Below are 27,197 nucleotides of genomic sequence, written 5' to 3' on the forward strand. Positions count from 1 at the left end.
ATGTTAACCTGTAATCATCAAAGTAAAGGACATAGGAGCTGATGCGAAAGGAGAGAGACAGGCCTGTTCAAGTCCATGGCAAAGGCACTGGGGATAGGGGCTGGGTTTCATAACCGCTGTACTTCCCAAGTCTGTTATGTGGGCTCTAAGAAAAGCATCTGCTAGAATTCTTGTACTTTCGTTATTTGATTCCTTTTTCATATTTTACTTACCTCAGTACTGATTCTAATGTTATTTTAGGTAGTAATACATATTAATTAAAATATAGTCTCCTGTTGTTCTATAGAAAATGACTATCTCTGGGGAAGCAGGACACACAGCAGACTTAGAATGGCAAATGCCCAAAACAGCACTCCTGCCTCAGAATCAAACCTTGGGACATTCAGATCTGGCTAAAAGGCCCATGAGAGTCTCTCAGGCATGGAAAGCCATGACACGGTGGCAAAAAACAATCTAAATGAAAGACCCTGGTGAACAAGACCCCAGCAGAAGGAACAGGCCATCAAGGAGAGAGGTGCCTTTCTCTGAAGGGAGGAAGGAACCTCCACTGTGACAGGGCCTTGACTAAACAAGTTCAGAGTCAGAGAACTCAAGGGACTTCCATAGCCTAGACAGCTCATAGCAAGAGTCTCGGGTGATTGCGGATGTCATAAATAAGAGTGCCAATTGTTAAATCAACAACAGGAGTCACTTGGGTACATGCTCCCCATGTAGGATCTCTGTCCTTAATGTGTTTTACTATGAAACTTAAAAACACTACTAGTTGAACAATACCCTATACCTTGTGCGGTTGTGTGAATGAGCCTGTTGAAATCCTTGCTTAGTGTATACTAAGTTGATCTTCAGTATATGAAGGTAATTGAAAATGAAACTCGATAAAGGGCGGGATGGGAGAGGGAGAGGGGAGGGCCACGGGAGGGAGGGAGGTTGGGGGGGAAGCCACAACAATACAAAATTTGCACTTTGTAAATTCACATTTATGAAATAAAAAATTTTTAAAAATTACTATCTCTACAGGACAAATAGTTTTATTTTCACCCCAGTTTTTTCTTAATTTTGACTGACTTACTTGTGTCTCCTTTACCTTATGAATATAATTTGTTGTCTTTTTATTTATTTTTTAAAAAAGATATTTTTGTATCTAGTTCATTTCAAAGGCAGACAGAGAGCAGAAACAAAGATATTGAGCTCCTGTCCACTGGTTTACCCCAAATGCCCAGGATCCAGGAACTCTAGGTCTAGGTCTAGGTCTTCCATGTGAGTGGCAGGTACACAAGCACTTGAACCATCCATCACCTGCTGCCTCCCAGGGTGAACCGTCAGCAGGAAGCTGGACTCAGGAGTGGGGCAGGAACTTAAACCCAGGCATTCCCAGTGTGGGATGTGGATGGCCTAACTTCCAGTCGTGGCTTAGCTGCTAGGTCAAGCAGCCTGCCCCACCTTTTCAATGTTTTAAATCCCTTTCTCCTTGTGATAATTCTCCTTGACTTTATTTTCCAGCATTAGAATTCTCCAGTAAAAAACACTGAAATTACTTGTGTGTGTGTTTGGGATTTGAACTTGCATCCTACAGAAAGGGAACTTACTAGTCTTACTGAAAATATTTTTTACTTGAAGGTTAAATAGTTTTATTTCCATAAAAAAGATAACATGCTAATTCCTTTTTTGCAATGAGTTATTAAGTTGGGCAACTTTAATATGTTTCTTTTGTTAATGCTGAGGTAAATCTCAATATATAAAATTGTTAGAATAATGCTTTTTAGTAGTAGATGCAGGTAAATGGAGGGAAATTCTCCAACTTATTGTCAAACACGTTTCTTTTCTTCCTCTTCTGATTAACAATAAGGTGCATATTTAAGGACTATATTGTGGTATCTCAATATGTACGCAATGTGTCCTGATCAAATTTGTATAGTTAACATTTCCCGTTCTTTGACATTACTTTAGTAATGGAGATTTGGAACGTCTTTCTTCTATTTGTTCATTATGGTATCTCTTAGGTTATTGTGATTTGTAGTCTCCCCATACTATGCCGTATAACACTGGAAATTTCTTTCTTCCACCTGACTGGTTTGTGCCCGTTCTCCAGATTCCCTAATCCCCTCACCTCTCCTAGGTGCTAAGCATCACCATTCTGTGTTCGGATTCCGTGGTGTTGTTGTGTTTTGTTGTGTAGCTGCCACCTATGAGGGAGAACACGTAGTAGTTGTCTTTCTGTGTTAGGTTTATCTACTGACCATACCCTCCAGTTTCATTCACTTTGCTGCAAATGTCAGAAGTTCATTCTTTTTGTGGCTGAATAATATTCATTGCAAACAAATTATTTTGGATCGTTGCAATTGTATGAGTTCTTTGAAACAAAGTAATTTTTTATTAAATTTCAAAATAGCCACCTGCAGCTTGGAAATAATAATTAGTGAGAAAACTAAGTCAACAAGTTAAATTGCCACTTGGGACACTCACATCCCATGCTAGAGTGCCTGTTGAAGTTTCAGCTAATCTACTTCCAATCCAGCTTCCAGCTAATGTGCCTGGGAAACAAACACCTGATGGCCCAAGCACTTGGGTCCCTGCCACCCATACGGGAGACCTAGAGTTCTGAGCACTGGCTGTGGCTTAGCTCAGACCCAGTTACTGCACTGTTATGGACACTTAGAGAGTGAACAGGGAATGGAAAAATCAAACTCTCTTTTTCTCTCTCTTCCCCTCCTCCTTCACCCCTCCCTCCCTCTCTCCCTCTCTTTCTCCCTCTCTCTTCCCCTCTCTGTCATCTGTCTTTGAAAGAAAAAAAAAGGGGGGGGAGGGAAAGGAAGAGAAGAGTGGTTTTAAAAAAACTAAGGCAAAGAGAAGTGACTATGAGCTGGCCTATGATTGTATATACAATAAATTTAGCCAATATATAGACAAAGGTTAATTTCAGTGGAGAGAGAGGTAGGAATATTGACATTAGGAGGCATTGGTAACATTAATAAAATTATTCCATATAAATCATTTGTAAGAGACTTGACTATAAAGAAGGAATAAAATCCAGCTCTTCAGTTGTGATGCTTATGTTTTTAAACATGTTTTCTAGTTAGCATTGTGCCTCCTTGAAATGCTAGTATGAGAATTAACATTCTCACTGTCACTGCTGCTTGCTGGACTGTACTCATTCCTAACTTAGCAGATACTACATCATGATAGATTCCTGGTAAAATGTAATTCTAGTGTTACTATTGTCATATACATATATATGAAGATTAAGGGTAAATATATCTTATCTATCTATATTATTGTTTTGATCTATATAAATTCAGTGAATGTACATTGAATATAAGGGGGAAAAAAAAACAGAAAACATTCCATAGTTGAAAACTTGACACTAACTTGAAGGAGATTTTGAGGTGATAAATTGATATCACTTTAAAATTTGTTAGCTAAAGTGATACTGAACATGGATCAATCTCCTGGATTGTGGTGTTTAAAGGAAGGAGAGTTTCAGTGTCACATAGCTCTGTGAAATGTAATTTTATTAAGAACCTGAATCGTAGCTCACACTTAACATTTAATCTGTACCTGATTTTTTCAGCTGTCGCAAGATGGCAAGCCCAGGTATATAGGAAATGGGAAAAATTTGCTACCCAGTTCTTGCCTTTAAAAGGGCAAATTAAGAAACAAACTGACAGTGACTTGACTGCTTGATGTGTAAGTGGTGTCTCTCTCGGTGATGTGATTGAGGTGGATTTTTGATTTTTTAAAGATTTTTTTGAGAGCACCACTTGGATGTCCATGAAGATGATGGTGAAAGTGGCGTACTTTACAGATGCTATATCTGCTTCACATTATCTTCAACTTCAGAATATGCAGAGCAGACAGGTTGGGGAGCAGATGGAATACAATTATGTCAGTAGCCTACTTGTCCTAAAGCAATTTTAGAATCACTGAGTTGCAAAGAATTATGGAGGCTGGGATATAAAGAAAGTGTTTTTCCTAATATGCTGATCATTTAAAATTTTATTGTCATCTGTATCAGTTGCTCAGGCTTTGAGGTTTGTTAAATGATATAAGAAGAAATGCAATAAATATAATTTCTGAATATAATATGCATGCCATGCCTAATACTGTGCTTGAACATTTTGGACAATAGTGAATTTCATTCAGCATTTGTGTATTTGGGCATTTTAATATGCACACATATGTGCATTTTTAAAAGGTGAGAAAAGTTTAATTAACCAAGAAATTACTTCTATTTGCCCATTAAAAATTTCCCAGTAAAGAGGCCAGCCTTGTGGAATAGTCGATTAAGCTGCCACTTGCAACACTGGCATCCCGCAACAGAGTGCCCCCTGGTAACGTGCCTGGGAAGGTAGTGGATGAGGGCCTGATTTCATGGACCCCTGCCTACAGAGTCCCAGATGGAGTACAAGGCTCCTGGCTTCAGCCTGACCTACCCGCAGCCATGCGGCCATCTGGGGAATAAACCTGCAAGTAGATCTCTCTCTCTCTCTCTCTCTCTCTCTCTCTCTCTCTCTCTCTCATTTTCCCTTTCAAATAAATAAATAAATCTTTTGGAAACACATAATCATGTAATATCTGGCTTGACCCTAATGTTTCTCAAAACTGTTTGTAAACCACCTTGACACCTGCGGTTAAGCATTTCTAAATTTGGGCAGCATAGTACATTAATTGTACATTCAGGCACTTCTTTTATTTGGAAAGCCAGTTTACTAGCCCACATCATCCTCACATTGGAAGACATTCTTTTTAGAATTAAAGGGCTAGAGACAGAGCTTAACACTTTTTAACAAAAGCTTAGTCTCTTTTTTACATTTAAGATCCCTGTGTCAAAATAGGGTATTTTTAGAAAATCAACTCTTTTTCCTATTTTCAGTAGATTTCTAAAATTTAAGTACATGATTTATTTTTGGTAAGTGACAAAGACAGATCCTTTTTAAACTCATCCTGCTTCTTGGCATAATACTGTATGGTATACTAGAAACCCCATAATAAGTCAGCACATTTTTCACATGCTTATTCTTCCAACTTAGTGTTCTGCTTTTACATTCAACTTCCATGCTTATTTTTTAACAGTTTTATTGAGGTATAATTTGTGTGACATAAAACTCACTTATTGAAGTGTACACTTCTATGGCTTTTTGTAAATTTACCAAGTTGCTTCACCACCACCATAATCCATCACCATGTTTCTGTCACTCAGAGTTTTCTTGTGCTTGCAATTCAGCATATTTGTCATGGCATCTTCCCTCCTCTGTGATGCTACACTGCTCTGATCCTCTTTTGAGGGACATATTACAATATTATATTTAAAATGTATTACCCATTATTTTGTGTATCTGTTTTCACCAGTGGATTTTAACTCCCTCAAAAGGTCTTAATCATCATTATATGGCCACTGCCTCCCACAGTGTTCAGCAACTTAAAAGAGTTCCTTATTGATCACTGTTAATCCTTCTCTGTTACCTGGAAGGGTACTATTTTCATCATGGAGGAGAGCAGAGAGCAGAGGCTTAGCCTCCTGCTGCCCACAGTGCTCCCCAGGCATTTCGATGGGTGATACAGGGCCTTTCGAATGTTCTGAATTGGAGGCATCCCAGGGAGTCCTGTCAGGTGGCCACTTACCCCAAGTTCAGCCTTCATGGATTCTTCCAGCTATCTGGACCATTTTATTAAACTGATAACATCTAACTTTTCAGGGAATTATGTGGTACAGAGATTAAATTATGATGACTATAATAATGATTGGTGGTTCAGAGTAGGGTGTAGTACCTGATTCAAACCTCATACCCTTCTTTAATATCCTGGTTAGAGCATACATGGAACGGGGCACCAAGTCAAGTGAAGTCGAGCATCAGAGTGCATGGCTCATCCTTGGAAAGTTAGATTGAAGAATTCAGTAGAGACCTAGGCCTGTTGAGTTCACCCAACCTAATGATTATGAGCTAAAAAAAAAAGAACCAAAGAGCAGAAGGGAGCGCTACTTCCACCAACTATGGCAAAAGCGGTGGTGCTTTGTTTGACATGGGTGAGGAACTGGGGCCAGTGGTAGAGCTCACTTTGCTTTTGAGACACTCCAAGGTGGATCAGTTGGAACATTACTTCTGTTCCCCTAGATAGGCAGGCAAGGACAGCAGCTGCCTCTCCAGCCCTCTCTCCAGATGTAAACATGGACTCAGTTCTATTGTCATGGAGGCTTGTGTGGTAAGGCTTGCAGTACACGTGCTGGACCCAGGGGAAGAGGCTCTTTTTTACAGCATTTTGCTGGGATGGTTGGGGACACATGAGATTTCCTGATCTTTTGTTCACGCCTTCATCTGTATCTACAGAGATGTACAATCATAGAATAGGAGAGCTGAAAAGGATTTAAGACACTAACAATTTTTGAGAACTATTTTCTTGAAAATGACTGGGGATTCCAGAAACTTTTCTGCACACCCTGGGGGCCCAGTTCCTGGACAGCTTTCATGAGGCTTGTATTCACTGACTTAGACCAATGCCTAAATTCTGTTGGCACAGACACCAAAACCTAGAGCCGTGCCATGGCTTACTCTGGGCCCCAGGATAGGGACAGACCCAGGTGTCTTGCTTTTTCTTCCGTAGGACACACTGTAATCTGCAGAAGTGAAAAAAATTAATCTGAAGTGTGAAGTGGTGAAGTAGCAGTAGCATCACGGTATGTTAGGTTCCTATGGCTGTTGGAACAAAATGGCACGAATTGAATAGCTTAAAAATCACATACTGGGGGCCAGCACTCTGGTGTCAGCATCCCAGATGGGCACCAGTTCAAGTCCCGGCTGCTCCACCTCTGATCCAGCTCTCTGCTGTGGCCTGGGAAGGCAGTGGAGGATGGTCCAAGTGCTTGCGCCCCTGCATCCACGTGGGAGACCTGGGGTACACTCCTGGCTCCTGGCTTCAGATGAGCTCAGCTCCTTCTGTTACAGCCATTTGGGGAGTGAACCCGTGGATGGAAGACCTCTCTCACTCTTTCTCTCTCTCTCTGTAATTCTGACTTTCAAATAAAAAAATAAATCTTTAAAAACACATAAACACACACACACACACACATTGATTATCTCACAATTCTGGAGGCCAGAAGTCCAAGGTCAAGGTGTCAGTGGAGTTGGTTCCTTCTGTGGGCCAGGAGGGCGGATTTGTCCCTTGTTTCTGGAGACTCCTTGCTTGCAGATGCTGTCTTCCCTGAAGCTCCACACTGTCTCCCTCTGCATGTGTCTGTGTCTGTGCCCATTTCTTGAGGACATTGGTCAGCTGGGATCGGGGCCCACTCTAATGGCCTCATCCCACCATGTTTATCTTATTTCCAAATAAGGTCCTATCCATAGGTGCTGTGGGTGAGGACTTCAGTATCACATGGAGAGTGTGGGAGGACACAATTCAACCCCTAATGCTAAAAACCTGGAAGAGTGCAAGGTGCTTGGGGTCAGACAGTGGACTAAGAAGCTCCAGGCTCTTGTTCTTTCATGAGAACATTAAACCAACTGAGACCAACGCAAGTAGCTTTATGCAACCTCTAGAAAAGCAGTGAACAATTTCCAGCACTTGTACAAACTCACAATCAACAAGAAGCCTCATTCGAACAGTAGTGAATTTCACAGCAATCTTGCTGTTACCTGATCCTCCCCACCACACTATAGCATAATCTGGAGGAAGCAGCCAAGTTCCTGACTTCTCCCTTGAGAAGGAAGGGAAGTGTGGACGTTGTTTACTGTGTTCTGGCCTGTGTATGGCCTGTTGACTCATGAGTGCCTGAGAACAAGAGGTTATAGGCAGAGGATGCAACAGAGCATCCAGTGTCCTGAGAAGAAGCTCACGTGAGACTGTGCCAAGACAAGACATTTAAAAGCCATGGGGTGGGTGTCTGATCAGTAGTTAAGATACCGCTGTCTTGTATTGGAGTGCCAGAGTTCCAGTTCTCGCCCCTCGTCTGATTCTAGCTTCCTGTCAATGTGCCTCTGGGATCCTGGTGTCAAAGACCCAAGTATCTGAGACTTGCCACCCATACGGGAGACCCAGATTGAATTCCTGGTTCCTAGCTTCAGCCTGGCCTGGCGCTGTTAGTTGTGAGCGTTTGGAAAGTGTACCAACAGATGGAAGATATATGTCTGTGTTTGTGTCTGTCTTTGCACTGCCTTTCAAATGAAATTTTTTTTAAAAGTAATTATGTATACAGGAAAATTTGAGAGGGAAAAATAAACTATATCTTTGCATCCTAATTTCTGTAAACTTTTAAAGTATCCTCATGTAGTCCTAAAAAGGATGCATGTGCAGAAAATACCTGCTCTAACATGTAGGCATCTGTATGAGGCTGTTCCCGAGGCACAGGGGCCCAAACATTAGTGACAGGCTTCTGTACCAGTCTGTACGGCTGAGCAAAGCTGTTTTCAAAATGTCTAATTTTCAACAAAAGATCACAAGAATACAGTGAATCGGGAGAATTGTGGACTATTCAAAGTAAAAAGAAAAAAAAGATAAAACCTCTGGAAACTGACCCTGAAGGAAGACAAACAGTGAACTTACTATAAAAAGATGTTAAAATAACTGCCTGACACATACTCCAAAAGCTAAGGAACAAACAAAAAAGGACATCTAGAAAACAATATATGAATACAATGAAAATATAAGCAAAGAGGTAAAAAAATAAAAGAACCAAATAAATGCCATGCAGAAAAATGCAATAACTGAACTGAACAGTTTGCTCAGTGGAGACCTCCAGTGTCTGCGTAGCAGGTAAGTAGATAGGAAGCCCTCACCTCACCCTAACAGGTGAACACCTGGGCAAACTGAAGATCAGAAGCTCTTTTAGGTGCATCCAAGAAGTGAGGTCGCAGGGAAAAACCATTGCCCCAAAGCTCGGAAACTCGAGAGACAGACTGATGAGTACAGAAAGTCTCAACTTACCAGTACAAAGCACCGGAGAGGAAACCGCCATGGAAACCACCGCTGGGATTGGAACACCTGAACAGATTTCTGCAGGTTCATTTTGGACAAACACGTCTGAAAGAGAAAAACTCCAGGGGACTCCCCACTCCCCACTTCTGTGAAGTTCACCGCCAGGAGCTCTATCAGCTCTGAATATCAGAAAACCCCCTGTGTATCTGGCTGGGAAGGGGGGAAAACTTTTTTTTTAATGCAACACAACATTCAGTTCTTAACAAGGCCTCTGTCAGAGCCAAAACTTTTGGATTTTACTAGAGCCCAGCTATTCTGGGGGAAGGAAAATACCCAAATTCAGCCTGTTCAGTCTTCGTGGGGAGGAAAGAAAATGCCCAGCGCAGCCCCCATGGCCTCACTGCCCACGAAAGGGGGGGTTACAAACTGAGCACATGAACTTCACAGTTCACAGGATCAGACTCACTGGTGGACCGAATCATAAAGTCCCCCACCTCTTACTGCTGCATTACTTAAGGCCTATTTACCACAGCTCCTTTTACCAGTACACATTTCCAGCTTTTAGGGAAAAATTATAAGGTGTGGGAAAGGACAGAAAACACAGTTTGAAGATGGCACAGCAAGTATCAGAACCAGCGTCAGACGTTACAGGGATGTTTGAGTTATCGGTGCAGGAATTTAGAAAATTCCCGATTAAGACACCAAGAACTCTAGTGTAGGAAATAAGCAGCATGCAAGAACAGATGGGAAATGTAATCAGAGAGATGGCTAGTCTAAGAAACACCAACAAGGGGCTGGCACAGTGGCACAGTGGGTTAATCCTCTGCCTGCGGCACTGGAATCCCATGTGGGCGCCAGTTCTGGTCCCTGCTGCTCCTCTTCCAATCCAGCTCTCTGCTGTGGCCTGGGAAAGCAGTGGAAGATGGCCCAAGTCCTTGGGCCCCTGCACCTGCGTGGGAGACCGGGAGGGAAGCACCTGGCTCCTGGCTTCAGATCGGTGCAGCTCTGGCCGTGGCGGCCATTTGGGGGAGTGAACCAATGGTGGGAAGACCTTTCTCTCTGTCTCTCTAACTTTCTGTGAATCTACCTGTTAAATAAATCAATAAAATCTTAAAAAAAGAAAAATAAACACCAACAATGAATGCTATACATCAAAATACTAACAGGAATGAGCAGTGCCTTTGATGGGTTCGTGAGTAGACTAGACATACATGAAGAAAGAATCTGAACTTGAGAATGCCAATAGAACTTTCCAAAATGGAAAAGCAAAGAGAAAAAAGACTTAAAAGAGAAAGAATGTTCAAGAATGATGGAACAATGTTAGCCAGGGTAACATACATCTATGTCATGAGAATAACAGGTGAGACACAAGAGAAAGGAAAATAAGAAATACTTGGAACAATAATGACTGAGAATCTTCCCTAGATGTCACATACCGAACCATAGGTCCAAGTGTCTCAGAAAACTTTAGTCATAATAAATGTCCCCCAGAACTCAGCACAACATATAATTCAAGCTGCAGAATATACCAGATATATCAAAATCTTGAAGTTAGAGGATAAAAACACTCTTCTTACAGAGGATCCAAGAAAAATTAAGAACAAAAACAATCATGAAAGAAACAACTCAAAGGAACTCACATAACATTGAAGAGACACTTATAAAGTAAATGGATGGAAAGAGATACTGGGTTAACACTAATTGAAGAAGTAGCTGTATTTAAAGGATGTAAGCTTGTTTTAATTTTTATTTACTTATTTTCACTTTATTTGAAAGACAGAGAAGCACACACACACACTCACGCACACACACACACAGAGAGAGAGAGAGAGATCTTCCATCAACAGGCTCACTCCCCAAATGCCCACAACAGCTGAACTGGGCCAGGCTACAGCCAGAAGCTAAGAATTCCATCTGGGTCTCCTGCAGGGATGGCAGAGACTCAGTACTTGCCCTCATCTGCTGCCTCCCAGGCACATTAGCAGGAAGCTAGATTGGAAGCAGAGGCAGAAGTGGAGGCAGAGGTGGCACTCCATTCTAGGCTCTCTGATAGGAGACACAGGCATCCCAAGCAGTGGCTCAACACACCCAACCTGATAGTTATATTAATTTCAACCAGAGCCAACTTGAAAGCAAGGAAATTTATCAGGGATAAAGACTAGCATTATGTAGTAAAGAAGTCTTCCAAGAGCACATAATAAACCTTATTGTCTACATATGTAGCAATGGAGCATCAAAATGTGTGAGGCTAAAACTTCAAAGAGAGAGGCCAGTGCTGTGGCGTAGCGGGTAAAGCCGGCGCCTGCAGTGCCAGCATCCCATGTGGGTGCTGGTTTGAGTCCCTGCTGCTCTACCTCCGATCCAGCTCTCTGCTATGGCCTGGGAAAACAGTGGAAGATGGCCCTAGTCCTTGGGCCCCTGCACCCGCATGGGAGACCCAGAAGAAGCTCCTGGCTCCTGGCTTTGGATCAGCTCAGTTCAGGCCATTGCAACCATTTGGGAAGACCTCTCTCTCTGTCTCTGCCTCTGCCTCTCTGTAACTCTATCTTTCAAATAAATAAATACATCTTTAAAAAAAAAAAAAAAACTGCGAAGAGAAACAGATATAAATTCACTGCTGTAGACTTAAAAACCTCTCTAGCAGACACAAACCCAACAATCAAACAGTCAGAACATAGTTAAATTAGACAGCACTATCAATCAACTGGATGTGGTTGACATCTGTGGACAGCCTCAACCAACAACAACAGAGTACACATCCTTCACAAGGTCATGTGAAACACTCACACTCTGGGCCATAAAACACATCTTAACAAATTTAATAAATAGAAAACATATAATACTTGTATAGATACTCAGAGCCCAAGAGGTTTAACTTAGAAACCAATAATAGTAGAAAACCAGAAAATCCTCAAGCTCTTGAGATTAAGTAACATACTGTTAAATAGCACAAAGGTCAAAGAAGGACTCTGGAGAGAAAAAATACTTTAAATGAAAATGAAAACACAACTTACAACTTGTCAGAGACAGTGAAAGCACTCCTTAAATTCTAGCATTTGATGCTATACCAGAAAAGATGGATCTCAAATCAATAATAAAAAGTTTCCACCTTTGGAAACCAGAAAATGAAGAGCAATTTAAATCCAAAGTAAGCAAAAGGGAAGAAATAAAAATTAGGGCAGAAATCAATGAAATTGCAATAGGGAATTAAAAGCGTTAATCAACAAAACAATAATTCTGGCCAAAACAGCAAATTGTGTATATGTTTTACCACATTTGAAAAAAGAAGGGAAATGCACATATGTATAAGTGCACATATCTAGAACTACACTTTCTCCTTTTCTGCCCTGTGACCTTGGCCTTCTCCTTGATTGTCCAGCTCCAGTATCACATCTTAGGGATCACTTTGTTTTCTTTTCTTTTTTAAAAAATATTTATTTATTTATTTGAAAGGCTGAGTTACAGACAGGCAGAGGCAGAGACAGAGAGAGAGTTTTTCCATCCGCTGGTTCACTCCCAGAGGGCAGCAACAGCTGGAGCTATGCCTATCCAAAGCCAGGATCCAGGAGCTTCTTTCGAGTCTCCCATGCAGGTGCAGGGAACCAAGCACTTGGGCCATCTTCCACTGCTTTCCCAGGTCACAGCAGAGAGCTGGATCGGAAGTGGAGCAGCCGGGACTCGAACTGGTGTCCATATGGGATGCCGGCACTGCAGGCAGAGGATTAACCCACTGCGCCACAGCACTGGCCCCTCAGTGATGATTTTGCATAGGATTCATCTTGAGTAATATGCAGCTCTTCTATGGAAAATCTTTTCATTACCTTTTCAACTACTTAACACCCCCTATGTGCATACATGCATAAAACCGCTCCATAAATTTGTATTTGAGTTGAGTATTTGCATTCCATATTACAAGTTTGGTGCAAGTGTAACAACCTGGGTGGAGCTGAAACCCACTGATACTTAGCAAAATGAGGTACTGATCTGTGACTATGTCAACTTAACAATGCTGGCTTTTCATGAGTTTTAGGAAGTAGTAGGTTTTTTTTCTGTTCTTTCTAGAATTCCAGTGAAATATAAGAATCCAGGAATTTTTTTTTTAATTCCTTATCTAATTTTTCCGCTTAAAAGTATAAACCCACCAGGGATGAGTATTTGGCACGGCAGTGAAAGCACTGCTTGGGATGCCCACATTCCATATCAGAGTGTCTGGATTTGAGTTCCGTCTCTACTCAGCTTCCTGTTATTGTATACCTGGGGAGTCAACAACAGGTACACAGGTAGTTGGGTGCCCATCACCCGTGTGGGAGAACTGAATTGAATTCCCAGTTCCTGGCTTTGCCCTGGTCCAACTCCAGCTTATTGTGGGCATTTGGAGGAGTCAGACCCATGGATGGGAATTCTGCCTTTATTGGTCTCTCTGCCCTTCCAATAAACTAACTAAATATATAAAATTTCAAAAAATAAATCACCTGTTTTAAGTAGTTCAGGCCTCAGGAAATCTGTGATTTAAAGCTGCTTTTAAGACACAACAGTGGCTCCTAGCCTAATCCTCTACCTTGCGGCGCCGGCACACCGGGTTCTAGTCCCGGTTGGGGCGCCGGATTCTGTCCCGGTTGCCCCTCTTCCAGGCCAGCTCTCTGCTATGGCCTGGGAGTGCAGTGGAGGATGGCCCAAGTGCTTGGGCCCTGCAGCCTTTGGATCAGCGCGGTGCGCCGGCTGCGGCGGCCATTGGAAGGTGAACCAAATGGAAGACCTTTCTCTCTGTCTCTCTCTCTCTCTCTAACTGTGCCTGTCAAAAAAAAAAAAAAAAGACAACAGAGAAATAGAAAGCTTACCTGCTGCCAGCACTAGAACTTTGTCATTCCCGAAATGGGCCGCATCGTCAGGCAGGGCATTATGCAGTTCTCTGTTGGTACTATGAAGAGTGTCTTGAGGAATTTCTTAGGTTATAAGGTGTTGAGATCATTAGAATCTCAGCAGACAATACTCTCTTAGGAGTCTCTTCAAGTATATTCATGGGTGAATCATTCCTTTTACAAACAAGGCAGAAGACCCTGTTGTGTCTCTTTTATTTAACAAAATCATATTTATCATCATCCCGAAAATGCCTCAGTTGTCCAGTTATTCAGAAAAGTCCTGGTGACATGGGCTGTTTTCCATATTTTATGGAGTTCTCTTTTTTAAGATTTATTCATTTATTTATTTATTTGAAAGATAGTGTTACAGGGAGGCAGAGGGAAGGAGAGAGAGAGAAAGAGAGAGAGGTCTTCTATACGCTGGTTCACTCCCCAGATGGCTGCAAGGGCTGGAGTGACACCAATCTGAAGCCAGGAGCCAGGATCTTCTTCTGGGTCTCCCATACAGGTACAGGGCCCCAAGGACTTGGGCCATCTTCTACTACTTTCTCAGACCATAGCAGAGAGCTGGATCAGAAGTGGAGCAGCCGGGACTCAAACTGGCACCCAAATGGGATGCCAGCACTGCAGGCGGCAGCTTTACAAGCTAGCTACAGTGCTGGCCCCTGGAGTTCTCTTTTAAAATCACTATTGTGGGAAACTGCAACTTAGCAGATAACAGGGAATAGCAGTTTGGAAACCCCCCTTGTGCAATGGTTAAGATAAGTAAAACTGATGTGTACTGAGATAAGCAGGAATGCTGTATACTAAGATAAGTGAAATTACTGTAAACAAAAACCCCCTTCCTCTCTGTATTCACTTGCTTAAGATAATTTTGTGGTTTTTGCCTTTAAATACTGCCTGTAACCCTCGTCCAGTACCTCACTCTCTCAGGAGGGAGGGGTCCGTTTTGCGCAAAACGTAAATAAAGCCGCCTCTTGCATTTGCAAAAAAAAAAAAAAAAAAAATCACTATTGTGGGGCCAGCATTGTGGCATATTTGTGGTGTTTTGGATAAAGCTGCCACCTGAAATGCTGACATCCCATTTGAGCACTGATTCATATTCCAGCTTCCTCACTTCCAATCCAGCTCCATGCAAATGGCCTAGGAAAAGCAGTGGAAGATGGCCCAAGTGTGTGGGTTTCTGCCACAGGCATGGGAGACCCAGATAAAGCTCCTGGCTCTTGGCTTTGGCCTGGCCCAAAGCTGGCTCTTACAGCCATCTGGAGAGTGAACCAGCAGATGGAATCTCTCTCTCTCTCTCTCTCTCTCTCTCTCTTTCCCTATAACTCTGACTTTCAAAATAAATAAATATTTTTTTAAAAGCACTGTTGTATTGATTTATATCTGTTCCTATACATGGTTAAAGCAGCTTTTCTTCAGTAAGAGGCACTGCCATTTATGTCTGTAAAAAACAAAACAAAACAAAAAAAGATAAAGCCCTGCAGTTTGCAATCAGGAATAATGTGAATCCAGGCACAAGGTGATTGATAACCTACTCTGCCAATTCCATGTCTCAAATAGCAGCTGGTACAGGTTCCTCTCAGCAGTGGGGAGCGGGTCAGGAATCATAGAAGCGAGGAGGGACAGTCCTCACAGTGTTGTAGCTGATGTCCCTGCTGTACTGGGTTGGGTAGCACAGTGCCGTGAAGAGTCGTGCCCTGCACAGCGGTGTCCTGGTCAGTGAGGGAAGTTTGGTGTGGCCTTGGTGTTCACACAGCAGTGCCCTTCATATTCACCCCTCCCTTAATCAACCAGAGCACCTTCCAGCCCTACAAGTTCCATTCATGGGAATGCCTTACAGATGTACCATTTTTTGTCTTTTTTACTGTATTTTTTACCATACCATTTCTGTTTTTAGATACACAAACATTTGCCATTGTGTTACAGCAGACAGCATAGGCTGTGCCATTCAGCTTAGGTGTGTAGTAGGCTATACCATGTAGATCTATGTAAGTATACACCATGAATGTACAACAATGAAGTCTCCCAACAATGTGTTTCTCAGAACACACCCATTTTAAGGGATGCAGGACAACCACCACCAGGAGGCGCCCATGTGCATCTGGGCCAGGATGGGATTTTACTCCCAGAGCCTGACAAGGTCATTTGGTGACTTTCAGGATATCAGAAAAGCTTGTTTTACAGAATATTTTGAACTCACTTATCAAGGCTTTCCTATGTCATTCTCTGTTGGCAATTTTCCCAATTACTGTTTCCTAGTAGAATGTATCTTAGTTTTCATACTCAAATGTCAGAATAAATGAACCTCTCTAATAACAGCCTTATCCAAAAGAAATGTAATAAGTGCAACACGTGTAATTTTAAAATTTTAGCAGCCACATTATAAAAGTAAAAAGCAGGTGAAATTAATTTTACAGTGTGTTTTTGTTTAATCCTGTAAATCCAGAACTATTATAGTATGTAATAGGATAAATGATTATGAAGTGACCGATGATCGACTACCCCCAAGAATCAGAGACCACCAGAGTCCAAACCCAAAGCAAATTGCAGGGATTGTTTATTGCGAGTTCGAACTCGGATCCTCCCCGCCTTCCTAGTAACAGTGGTATGGCAAAGGAGAGCCCCCAACCCAGTTTACGCAAAGCTTATATAATCAAGTACAAACAGGTGTATACGTAAGCACTTTCTTATTTCCTATTTGGCTGTCTTTATGAACCTATGCATTTTATTGGTGCTTTTAAAAGTGAAAGCTACAGTCTAAAAAGGAGGAAGTGAAGAAATAATCTTAAACAAAAAAAACTGTGATATGCACTTGTGGTCCCTGATCTTGATCTTACATCTCCGGGAATTGTTTGCCATTCCTCAGTTCCAAGAACTTGTCCTGCTCTGTCTAACCGTGGTGAAACAGGGAGGATGTAAAACGGGGGCAAGCAAGCAAGCAGAGTACAGAAGCCAAAACCGCAGTGAGCAAAGGTGCTGGCTGTGAAGGGGGCTAGCAAGCAGTGTACAGAAGCCAAAACCGCAGTGAGCAAAGGCGCAGGCTGTGAGGCCCCCTCTCAATTACTGACATTTTACTTTGTTGTTGTTGTTGTTGTTGTTGTTCTAAGTCTTTTGGAATTTCATGTGTATTTTTTTTTCCAATTTATTTCACATCTCAGTTTGGACTAGCCACATTTCAAGTTCTCAGCAGCCATATGTGGCTACCACACTGGAGAGTGTAACACTCTAACTTCTTTTGTCTGGTGTTCCTAGAGAGAGAATTTAAGTTTGCATCCCCCAAGACAGTTTGTAGCTCCAATCTCAAGTGGCCCACAGCTGTAATCAATAGAAAGGCTCCCATGTTCTTTCTGAAAAATGCTCTAAGTTACAGAATGTCATAGCACTATGGTGTTGATGGTAGAAAGAAGCTTTGTAGACGCACACAAAGCATTTATTACAGGTCGTAATTATTTTAAGCACTTTAATATCATTTGTTATCTATATGTAGGTATGTTGGCAATGCTTTAGCTATTTTTCAGGAAATCATTTAGGATTGACATGTAATACACTGTACTACCCTCTCCCTCTTTTAAATACTAGCAACTAGATTCATAGTGTTTCATAACCAAACATCTGATTTTCATGAATAGATTAACTGGATTAAGTGGTACATGCCTTTAGTACCAACTCTGCAGTGCCGAACTATAGAGTTCTTCATAGTGCTTCATGATTCCACAAGCAGTCGATCCTATAAATAATTATTTGAGAGAAGCAGACAGAGCTTCCGTCTGCTGGTTCACTCCCCCAATGCCTGGGCATCAGGAACTCAATCCAGTTCACCCATGTGGCTTGCAGGGACCCAAGCACTTGAGCTTGTTAGCTGCTGCCTTCAAGAGCACACATTAGCTGGACGCTGTAATCATGGGGACAACTGGAATTTGAGTTGGGATATGGGTGTTCCAACAGGCATTTTAATCACTGTGCCGAGTACCTGCCCCTACAATAATTTGTAAATATGTATTTTAAACTGTTTTCAACTTGAAAATATAAAATCCATTGTATATCCTAAATTTTGACACATTTACACATCAGCATATTGATTTCTGGTACTGACCACAGAATAAATTTTATTGCTATTATATGAGTTCACAAATGGGCTTTTTAGATTGAACAAAAACATTTATCATTTGTAGCAACTTTTCTCTCTGAGTTCAAATTCCACAAACCTGTCTAATAATCCAAAATACAAAAGTACACAGAATGCTGAGTGACTACTACTAGGATGCACAGTCCATGATTTCTAACTTGTGAGTGTGTTCAAATTGTTCTACCTTTCTTACTGCTCCCTTCCAGAGCACACATCTACCTTCTAGTAGATACTGTTATACAATATATTTTAATTTTTAAAAAGTGTTTATTTACTTGAAAGGCAGTTACAGAGAGAGAGGGAGAGAGAGATACTAATTTTCCATTTGCTGTTTCACTCCCCAAATGGCTGCAACATCTGGGGCTGGGCCAAGCTGAAGCCAGGAGCCAGGAACTCCATCCAGGTACCTTATGTGGGTGCAGGGGACCAAATACTTGGGCCATCCTCTTCTGCCTTCCCAGGCACATCAGCAGGGAGCTGGATCAGAAGTGAAACAGCTGGGATTTGAACCAGTGCCCATATGAGTTGCCAGCATTGCAGGCAACAGCTTGAATGCTATGCCAAAATGCCAGTCCCTATTATGTGCAATAGATTTTTTTTTTTTTTTTGACAGGCAGAGTGGACAGTGAGAGAGAGACAGAGAGAAAGGTCTTCCATTTGCCGTTGGTTCATCCTCCAATGGCCGCCGCGGTAGCGCGCTGCGGCCGGCGCACCGCACTGATCCGATGGCAGGAGCCAGGTGCTTATCCTGGTCTCCCATGGGGTGCAGGGCCCAAGGACTTGGGCCATCCTCCATCTGCACTCCCTGGCCACAGCAGAGAGCTGGCCTGGAAGAGGGGCAACCGGGACAGGATCGGTGCCCCGACCAGGACTAGAACCCGGTGTGCCGGCGCCGCAAGGCAGAGGATTAGCCTAGTGAGCCGCGGCGCCGGCTTATGTACAATAGATTTTATAAGGCAAAACAGTGCATTATCAACTGTAGATATTGAGATTTTTATTTGGTTCATTTCTTCCAAGAAAAATATTTAATCTGGTAAAAAAATAAAAAGAAAAGAAACAAGTTTGAAACAATGGCTATTGCAGTAATTTCTTTTGGCTCGTGATGTCTCAGTTTTTCTGTTTCTCAGAATAAGCATTTTTTTCTACTTACAACTCAAGTACTGAGGGAAGATTTATGAAAATCTTAGAGGCCGGCGCCGCGGCTCAGTAAGCTAATCCTCTGCCTACGGCGCCGGCACACCGGGTTCTAGTCCCGGTCGGGGCGCCAGATTCTGTCCTGGTTGCTCCTCTTCCAGGCCAGCTCTCTGCTATGGCCCGGGAGTGCAGTGGAGGATGGCCCAAGTGCTTGGGCCCTGCACCAGCATGGGAGACCAGGAGAAACACCTGGCTCCTGCCTTCGGATCAGCGCGGTGCGCAAGCCACAGCGCGCCAGCCACGGTGGCCATTGGAGGGTGAACCAACAGCAAAGGAAGACCTTTCTCTCTGTCTCTCTCTCTCTCTCTCTCTCTCACTGTCCACTCTACCTGTCAAAAAAAAAAAAAAAAAGAAAGAAAGAAAGAAAGAAAGAAAAAGAAAATCTTAGAGTCAAAGAATTATCAGTTGATTAACTCTTGCTTAATCTGGGTCTTATTTTTCTTTTTCAAAATGAGGGAAAAATACTTTCTTTGTGATCATGGAGGAAAAAATATTCCCTAGAATTTACTATTATTTTTACTCTGGACTTACAATTTTTAAAACAATTGAAATTGTTTTGGAAGCAGCCATATATTTTGTCTGTGCTCTTTTATGGATATAACTCATGTATTCGATTATAATATAGTGTTTAAAAAAAAATTCCACGGGTCCATACTCATGCTTACAGAATAATTCTAATTAAGGAATGCAGAATAAGTGAGGGATTTTTAAATAATGAAAATAAAAATTGTCATGGAGAAGTTCCACTAATGAATGCTAAACTTAGTGGACAAAAGGCAAAGGAGAGGGCAGATATTTGCCCTAATGGTTAAGATACCCCACATCCCATCTTGGAGTACCCAAGTTTCATTCCTGGCTCTGATTCCTGATTCCAGCTTCCTGCCAGTACAGACTCTGGAAGGCAGCAGGTGATGTTGAACTCAGTCAAGTAGTTGTGTCCCTGACAGCTTTGTGGGAGCTGTGATGGACTTCCCAGCTCTCAACTTTGTAGCTTTTGAGGAATAAAACAGTACATGGGAGCTGTCTCCCTCTGTGTGTCTCTTTCTGCCTTTCAAGTAATTAAATAAATGTAAAGGAAAAGCAGGGTATTTACAAGGTTTAAAAATATCTCCACAAAAACATTTACAAAGGAAAATAGTAACTTAGTAACTTTATTTTTTTTAAAGATTCATTTATTTATTGGAAAGGCAGATTTATAGAGGTAAAGAAAGAGAGACATCTTCCATCTGCTAGTTCACTCCCCAGTTGGCCACAATAGCCAGAGCTGGGCCAATCCAAAGTCAGGAACCTGGAACTTCTTCACGTGGGCACAGGGGCCCAAGGGCTTAGGCCATCTTCTACTGTTTTCCCAGACCATAGCAGAGCTGGATCAGAAGTGGAGCAATTGGGACTTGCATATCGCCCATATGGATGCCGGCACTGCAGGTGGCAGCTTTACCCACTATGCCACAGTGCCGGCCCCCAGCTTAGTAACTTTAAATAGAGAATCCTATCAGGTACTTCTTTACCCAAGTGACTCTGGTTAATCTCACCAGTAACAAAACCTGTACTCTCTGGATCTGGTGCACCAAGCAGGGCGCATCTCCTAAGTGGAACCCTTCCCCAAAAATGCAAAGCCCTGTGATCATGAGAAAACATCAGACAGATCTAAATTAATAGCACGGTCTACAGGGTAACTGTTGTTTCTCAAAGTGTGAAGGTCATAAAGAAGACTGCAGTACTGTTACAGATTAGAAGAGACAAAGGAGATAGGACATTATAATGTAGTGTGGATTCATTCACAGTTTCCTGCAGCAGGAAAAAAAGGTAATGACAGAAAGGCTGAAATCTCAATACATCATGCAGTTTAATTCATAGTATTATATTGTTAACTTTTTAGTTCTGAAAATTTTACTGTACTTACATAAGATACTAACATTAAGAGAAGCTGAGCATGTGGAAATTATGTACTGTATTTACAACTCTAAAATTATTTCAAAATAGAAGTAAAATATTAATGTTTAAGAGTTTCTTTTCATGTATCTTCCAGTTACTTATAAATTATTGGTGGAGGGGTGAGCATTTTGGCCTAGTAATTAAGACATCAGTTGAGACCCTTGTATCCCATTTCAGAGTACCTGGATTTGAGTCCAGGCTCTGCTTCCAATTCTGACTTCCTGCTCATGCAGACCATGGGAGACAATAGGTGTTGGCTCAAGTAGTTAGGTCCCTGCCATCCACATGGGAGGCCTGGATTGCATTCCCAGCTCACAATTTCAGCCTTGCTCAGTCCCACTTGTTGCAAATATTTCAGGAGTTCATCAGTGTGATGAACTTTCTCTATTTGAGAGACTCAAACTGGTGCCCATATGGGATGCCAACACTGTAGGCAACAGTTTTAACCTGCCACAGCGCAACAATGACCTTATGTGATAGTTATTTTGGTTGAAGTTTTAATAAAAAGCTTCAGTAATCAAAGTTGAATGAGCAGTGAAACCAGAGGCAAGTGAGGAAATTGAAACATCTGAGATAAGTCAAATGCTTTCATCCTATTTTTTCCAGCAGTATGTTAGACCTTGCAAACTTTCTATAGCTCTTTCTTCCTATTTATTGACTGAGTATGGCCATCTATTTTATGCCTTCTCCAAGCTTAAGGTGTGTTATGCTTGCAGAGTTAAATTTGCTGTGCTTGAAGGAGCAGAGATTCAGAAAAGGGAGCTTGGCAATTAGGGGTTGTCTGAATGGCTAGTATGGAGCCCCTCACTTTTATGATGGTTAGAAAGGTCCAATTGTAAGATGCCAAAGCTCTGTGTATGGCACTGTCATCCTAATCCTCCAGTGGATTTAACTTAGGTTTTGATTTTAGAGATTAGCCTGGTATTTGGCAGATACAGTTCAACACTCTTCATTGGGCTCAGTCTCTTAAATTATTTCTTGTGCTCTTTGCACCTAGTGCTGTATTAGTGGCTATAGAAATACAAAACTTAAAATAATGATCTGCCAAAAAAAAAAAAAAACAACACAATCCCTACTCATTTAGAAAGAAGACAACCATGAAGGCATTGTAGTGGATGGAAAGAGTAGAGGCTTTATAGATTTTATGATCATATCTTCATTATTTCTAATAATTACTAAGTCTGTGGCTTTGGTTATTTATATAAATTCCCTTAGTGCTATTGTTTATAATACAGGATAGCAACATCAAACTTAATAAGGTTCATATGACACATAGGAAATGTTAATAAACAGTGGCTGTTGTCATCATGGTGGCTTTTGTCCCAATGGATAGACCATTAGAAAACAAGGTAGTTCATTCATCACACTAAGTAAATGTTGAGTACTGTGGTAGGTGTGTGACCCAGTCTTTGTGTTTTTCCCTTTTAGAGATGATGAAGAGAAAAAAAAGTCTCCCTCAGAAGGCACTGATGAGAAGGCTAATGGAATGCATCCCAAAACCATCAGTCGCATAGGCAGCACCACCAACCCATTTTTGGACATTCCTCATGACCCAAATGCTGCTGTGTACAAAAGTGGATTCTTGGCTCGGAAAATTCATGCAGATATGGATGGAAAGAAGAGTAAGCATCACTTTTATAATTTTATATTTTATTTATTTGATCTTTAGGCTCAAAATTTAAAGTAAATTGATCTGAAATACAATCCAGAATAAAGAAAATTATGTTATCTTAACAAACTATTCTTGCAGTTTTATAAAGCTTCTAAATCCTAATCTTCTCTAAGTAGAATTATAGAACTTTAGAAATGGGAGAGAGTTACATACTATTCATTTCCCAATCTCTCATTCACTTATCTATCCGTGGCTTCAGCAAGTAATAATGAATACCTATCACATGCTAGGCACCAAAAAATATAAGAGTGGATAGAATGAGCAAGGTCCCTGTGTTCATGGAGTTTACATTGCTGGTGGTTTGGGGAAGCACAGACTTTACTACACGTGAAAAATTACTAGTGTAGGTCCCAGAGACACGGGAGAGATCCCAAGCACGTACACAGTGACTGGTGTTTGATGAGATGCTCAGGCAGGATGTGTTTTCTATATTGGGGACCTGAAAGAGTCTTATGTGATGGCCTCTGATCGCTCTGCGAAGTGTGAGACGTTATCTTCTGAAACATAGTAATGGTTGAAGTTGGAGAGGAATAGAGTATGCTTGTATGATTAGAATAATCTTTGTGGAGGGTGAGATAGCAATTTTATGTGGTTGAACAGGCTAAGGTCCTTGCTAAGTATGCTCACAATTTGTCCCTACCATCCTGCAGAGACCTGGAATGAAGAGATGGGCAGTACCACTGTTTCCATTTGTGGCTGACACTGTTTCTTAGCATATTCAAATAAGTTGCAGTCAAGAGAAACATTGTAACATAGTGGCTTGGACACAGACTTAATGTTTCAGTGTTCTGTAGGAATACCTCCAACAGCATTTCCTTTGCTTATTTGCTTGCCTTGTAGAAGACTTGATTATCTCTAACAACATCCTGATTATTGCCCTTGAAACTGACAGCCAGTCAAACTAGCTTAGAAAAAGGACATTCCTGAAGATGAAGGATTATTACCAAGACACATTTCTCCATTTCTATCTCTGCGTTATTTTGCATTCTTCTGAATGGAGCCCATTATACATACCTGGATCCACGGCTATTAGCAACACTATAAATCATGTGTTCAATTTTGACACCAAAGAGATCCTCCTTCTTCCCTAAGTTCTTTTTAAAATTATTTTTAAAAATATTTCATATACATTTGAGAAGCTGAGAAACAGAGAGAAATGGGCATAGGAGAGCTCCCTTCTGCTAGTTCACTCCCCAAATGCCTGTACCAGCAGAGAGTAGGCCAGGCAAAGCCAGGAACTTGGAATTCAGCCTGGGTTTCCTATGTGGGTGACAGGGACCCAACTACATGGATCATCACTTACCACCTCCCAGCATGCACCTTAGCATGAAGCTGGCATCAAGAAGAGCTAGAATTCAAACCCAAGGACTCTAATATGGGATACAGGCTTCCCAACAATTGACCTAACCACTAGGTCAAATATCAGCCCTTCCCCTAGTTTCTACTTTAGCGTATTCAGGATTTGTAGGACAGAGGGGCTATGAGAGACAGCCCTCACTTAGTTGTCATGGCAAGAGGAGAGTCCCCTGAAGGGAAGTGTTCTTGACAGAAAAAAACACTAGCTATCACGTGTTTGCTCCAGGGTACACACACACCATTCTCCATGCATTGGGTTCAGACAGTGCTTTTGCTAAACAGTACAGTTTTCCCTTTACAATCTCAGATATACCCATTTCCTTACCACATGCTGGTGTCCACCTGCAGCTCTCATTTCCAAGGCTAAGATTTGCCGGTTGTGTTCATTCCTCTCAGTTAGCTATGGATAAAGCTTCAATCTAGAGGCTAAATAAAAAATCTAGTAATATCTGACATATCTCAAATAAAGGACTAGAGCAGAAAAATAGAGTCACTGCAATTTAAAGTACCAGTTCAACACAAAGGGAAGCAAACAGTTCTCATTGATTCAAAGTAGACACTACGTCTCGCTGGACAAGGGTGGCAAAGTTAACTCACATGAACATCTTTTCGTTGACTCTTTCCTAACAGTGGATTGACTGAATTCCCTAACCTATTCCAAACTGTCCTCAAGGTCTGCCACCCTGATGAGAACATTTTTTGTCTGCTTTGTCCTGGGCCCCTTCCCCACCAGAAGTTCTGTGTGGGAATAGGTACAAAACCTGAGGGTTGCTTCGCTTACTGCAGATTCCTTGTGCAGGATGGAAGCTTTTCTGCCAGTATAACTCCAGTAAAGCTTCCGTTTATACTGTGAGAACTTATGGTTGATCAGGGCAATTTCAGTTTTATGGGTTTTTGTGGATTTTTTTTTTTGTCTTGTCTTAGCAACTTAAAAGATTCTGCCTGTATTCCAAAGGGGTCTGCCTCTGCCTGTTTCTGTCTCTGCTCCTGCATCAACAGAGGGAGAAGTCCATAGATAGGGTAAGACAGTGCCAGTTGGGTCCCAGACTCCAGGCTTCTGTTCTGTCAGTTGTTTTATCATTATAGGAACTTCCTCCTGTGTTTTGAGGTTACTGAGACAAGCTTAGAAATTTCACCTTTCATTCCTAGGCTCTTCCTAGGTACCCCATTATAATTTCTTTGGTTTCCAAATCACTTTAGTGTGGACAGATAAATGAACTTTTCCAGGATAAGAAGGTATGTGGTTTCTAATAATTAGATAAAATAAAATTCAGCAATTTTAAAGTGTTTATCTTGAGTTTTGGAAAGTATAGACAGTTTTGTAACCAATGTCATAATCAAGATAAATGGTGTTTCCATTACCTGAAAAGTTCCACTGTGATTTTTACAGGTAATGTCTCCCACCCCTGCTCCAGCCCGTGACACTTACTTATCTGTCTTTGAATAAATAGCATGCTTTCACCTTTTCTAGAAGGGCAATAAACAGAGTCACAAGGACTGTTTTGTGCTTTTCTTCTCTCAGTTAATATGGTTTTTTACAGATCACTTTGTCTCTTTTCATTGGGAAACATCACTCCCCTGTTTGAGTAGCCTATCCATTCAGCAACTGGGCATGTGTGTTGTCTCTGGGTTTTGGCTATTGTAATAAAGCTGCTGTGGATATTCACATACAAGTTTTGGCGTGCACATATGTTTGAGTTGCTCAGAAGTGACATTAGAATGAGGGAGTGTGAGTGCCAGCTACCCAATAAGCACCATGTTTAACTCGAGAAGAGGCTGCTGAAGTGCCCGTACCATTTTGCATTCCTGCCAGCTACATACATTCTGTCCCCTTGAGGAATTGACTCCTTTGTCAATTTCTTATTTTTAAGTCTACTTTGGCTGGATTAATACAGCCACTCCAGCTTTATTTTTAGTTTTGCATCAATATCACATTCTTTTCTATCTTCTCATTGTTAATCTGTGATTTTATCTTTAAAATTGTTTTCTTTTATATAGTACATCATTGGATTATTGCTGTATTCTGACACAGTCTCTGTGTTTTGATTGTTTGAACCATTTTAACTTTAAAATTTATATTGATAGGATTCATAGCAGTTATTAATATAGTGGTCCTTAAATCTGCCATCTTGCTACCTTATACCATTTTTTTTTCTGTTTTCATTCCTTGTTTAGGATTTGTGTGTGTGTGTGTGTGTCTGTCTGCTATTATCTTGTTAGCTATACCTCTATTCATTTTAGGGGTTGCTGTGGTATTTACAGAATCCATCTTTAACTTGCCAGTCTACTTTCAAATTATATGACTTTGTGTGTAGTGTGAGATCCTTATAAAAGACACTTGTCTTTTTTTTCTTCTAATGTTTGTATTATTGTCAGACATTTTAATTTTCTTTGTTACAAAACTGCCAGTAGTACACTGTACCTACTGGTGGGAAATGTACTTTGTTCCATCAGTGTGAAAAGGTCTGCACTCTTCTCTGATTTTAGGAACTTCTGTCTATGTATATAGAATTCTTGAGCAATGATTTTCTTTTTCTTTCAATACTTCGTTGTACTGAAATGTCATTCCATTGTCCTATGTCCTGCATGACTTTGAACAAAGAAATCTGCTGTTGTTCTTGCCCATGTTCTTCTGTACCCAGGGTGTTTTTTTTTCTTTTCTTCCCTTGGATGCTTTTGAGATTGTTCTTTATCTCAATAATTTTCAACATTTTTGTTCTAGGTGCCTTATTATGATTTTCTTTATGTGTTCCTCATTTGCTGTTTGTTGAGGTTCTTGGATTCACACCAATTTGGAGAATTGTCAACTGTTATTTCTTAAAGCACACACTTCCCTTTGTAAGATGCATTTCCTGTGTGTTACATCACTTCATACTATTGTAAGACTTTACAGAGCCTGTTTAATTTTATGTGTGTGTGCATGTAATTCTCTTTTGTCCTTTTAGTACCTTAGTAGTTTTTATTCTTCAAATTTACTACAATATTTTTCATTTAATATATAATATTTTATATTTGAAAGTGCAATGTTAATTTGTTTTATATTCTCCATTTCTCTCCTTATCAGTTTCGTGTTTTCTCAATGTTCTGAGTGTATTGGTGGTATTTGTAGTAGCTGTTTTAAGGTCCTTTTCATTGTACCTTCCAGCCA

At 41.2% G+C, this 27,197-nt stretch overlaps 1 protein-coding gene across 5 annotated transcripts in view; it reads left to right on the forward strand.

Moving 5' to 3' along the window:
* PSD3 (pleckstrin and Sec7 domain containing 3) overlaps nucleotides 1–27,197 on the forward strand; it is a 611,013-nt gene that overhangs the window by 465,651 nt on the left and 118,165 nt on the right. For all 5 annotated transcript variants that reach the window (XM_062199432.1, XM_062199434.1, XM_062199435.1 and 2 more), the window contains one exon: nucleotides 22,450–22,643. In XM_062199432.1, coding sequence (XP_062055416.1) covers nucleotides 22,450–22,643 — 194 coding nt within the window. The remainder of the gene's footprint in view (nucleotides 1–22,449; nucleotides 22,644–27,197) is intronic.

This window comes from Lepus europaeus, chromosome 8 (assembly GCF_033115175.1).
Source record: "Lepus europaeus isolate LE1 chromosome 8, mLepTim1.pri, whole genome shotgun sequence".
Lineage (NCBI taxonomy): Eukaryota > Metazoa > Chordata > Mammalia > Lagomorpha > Leporidae > Lepus > Lepus europaeus.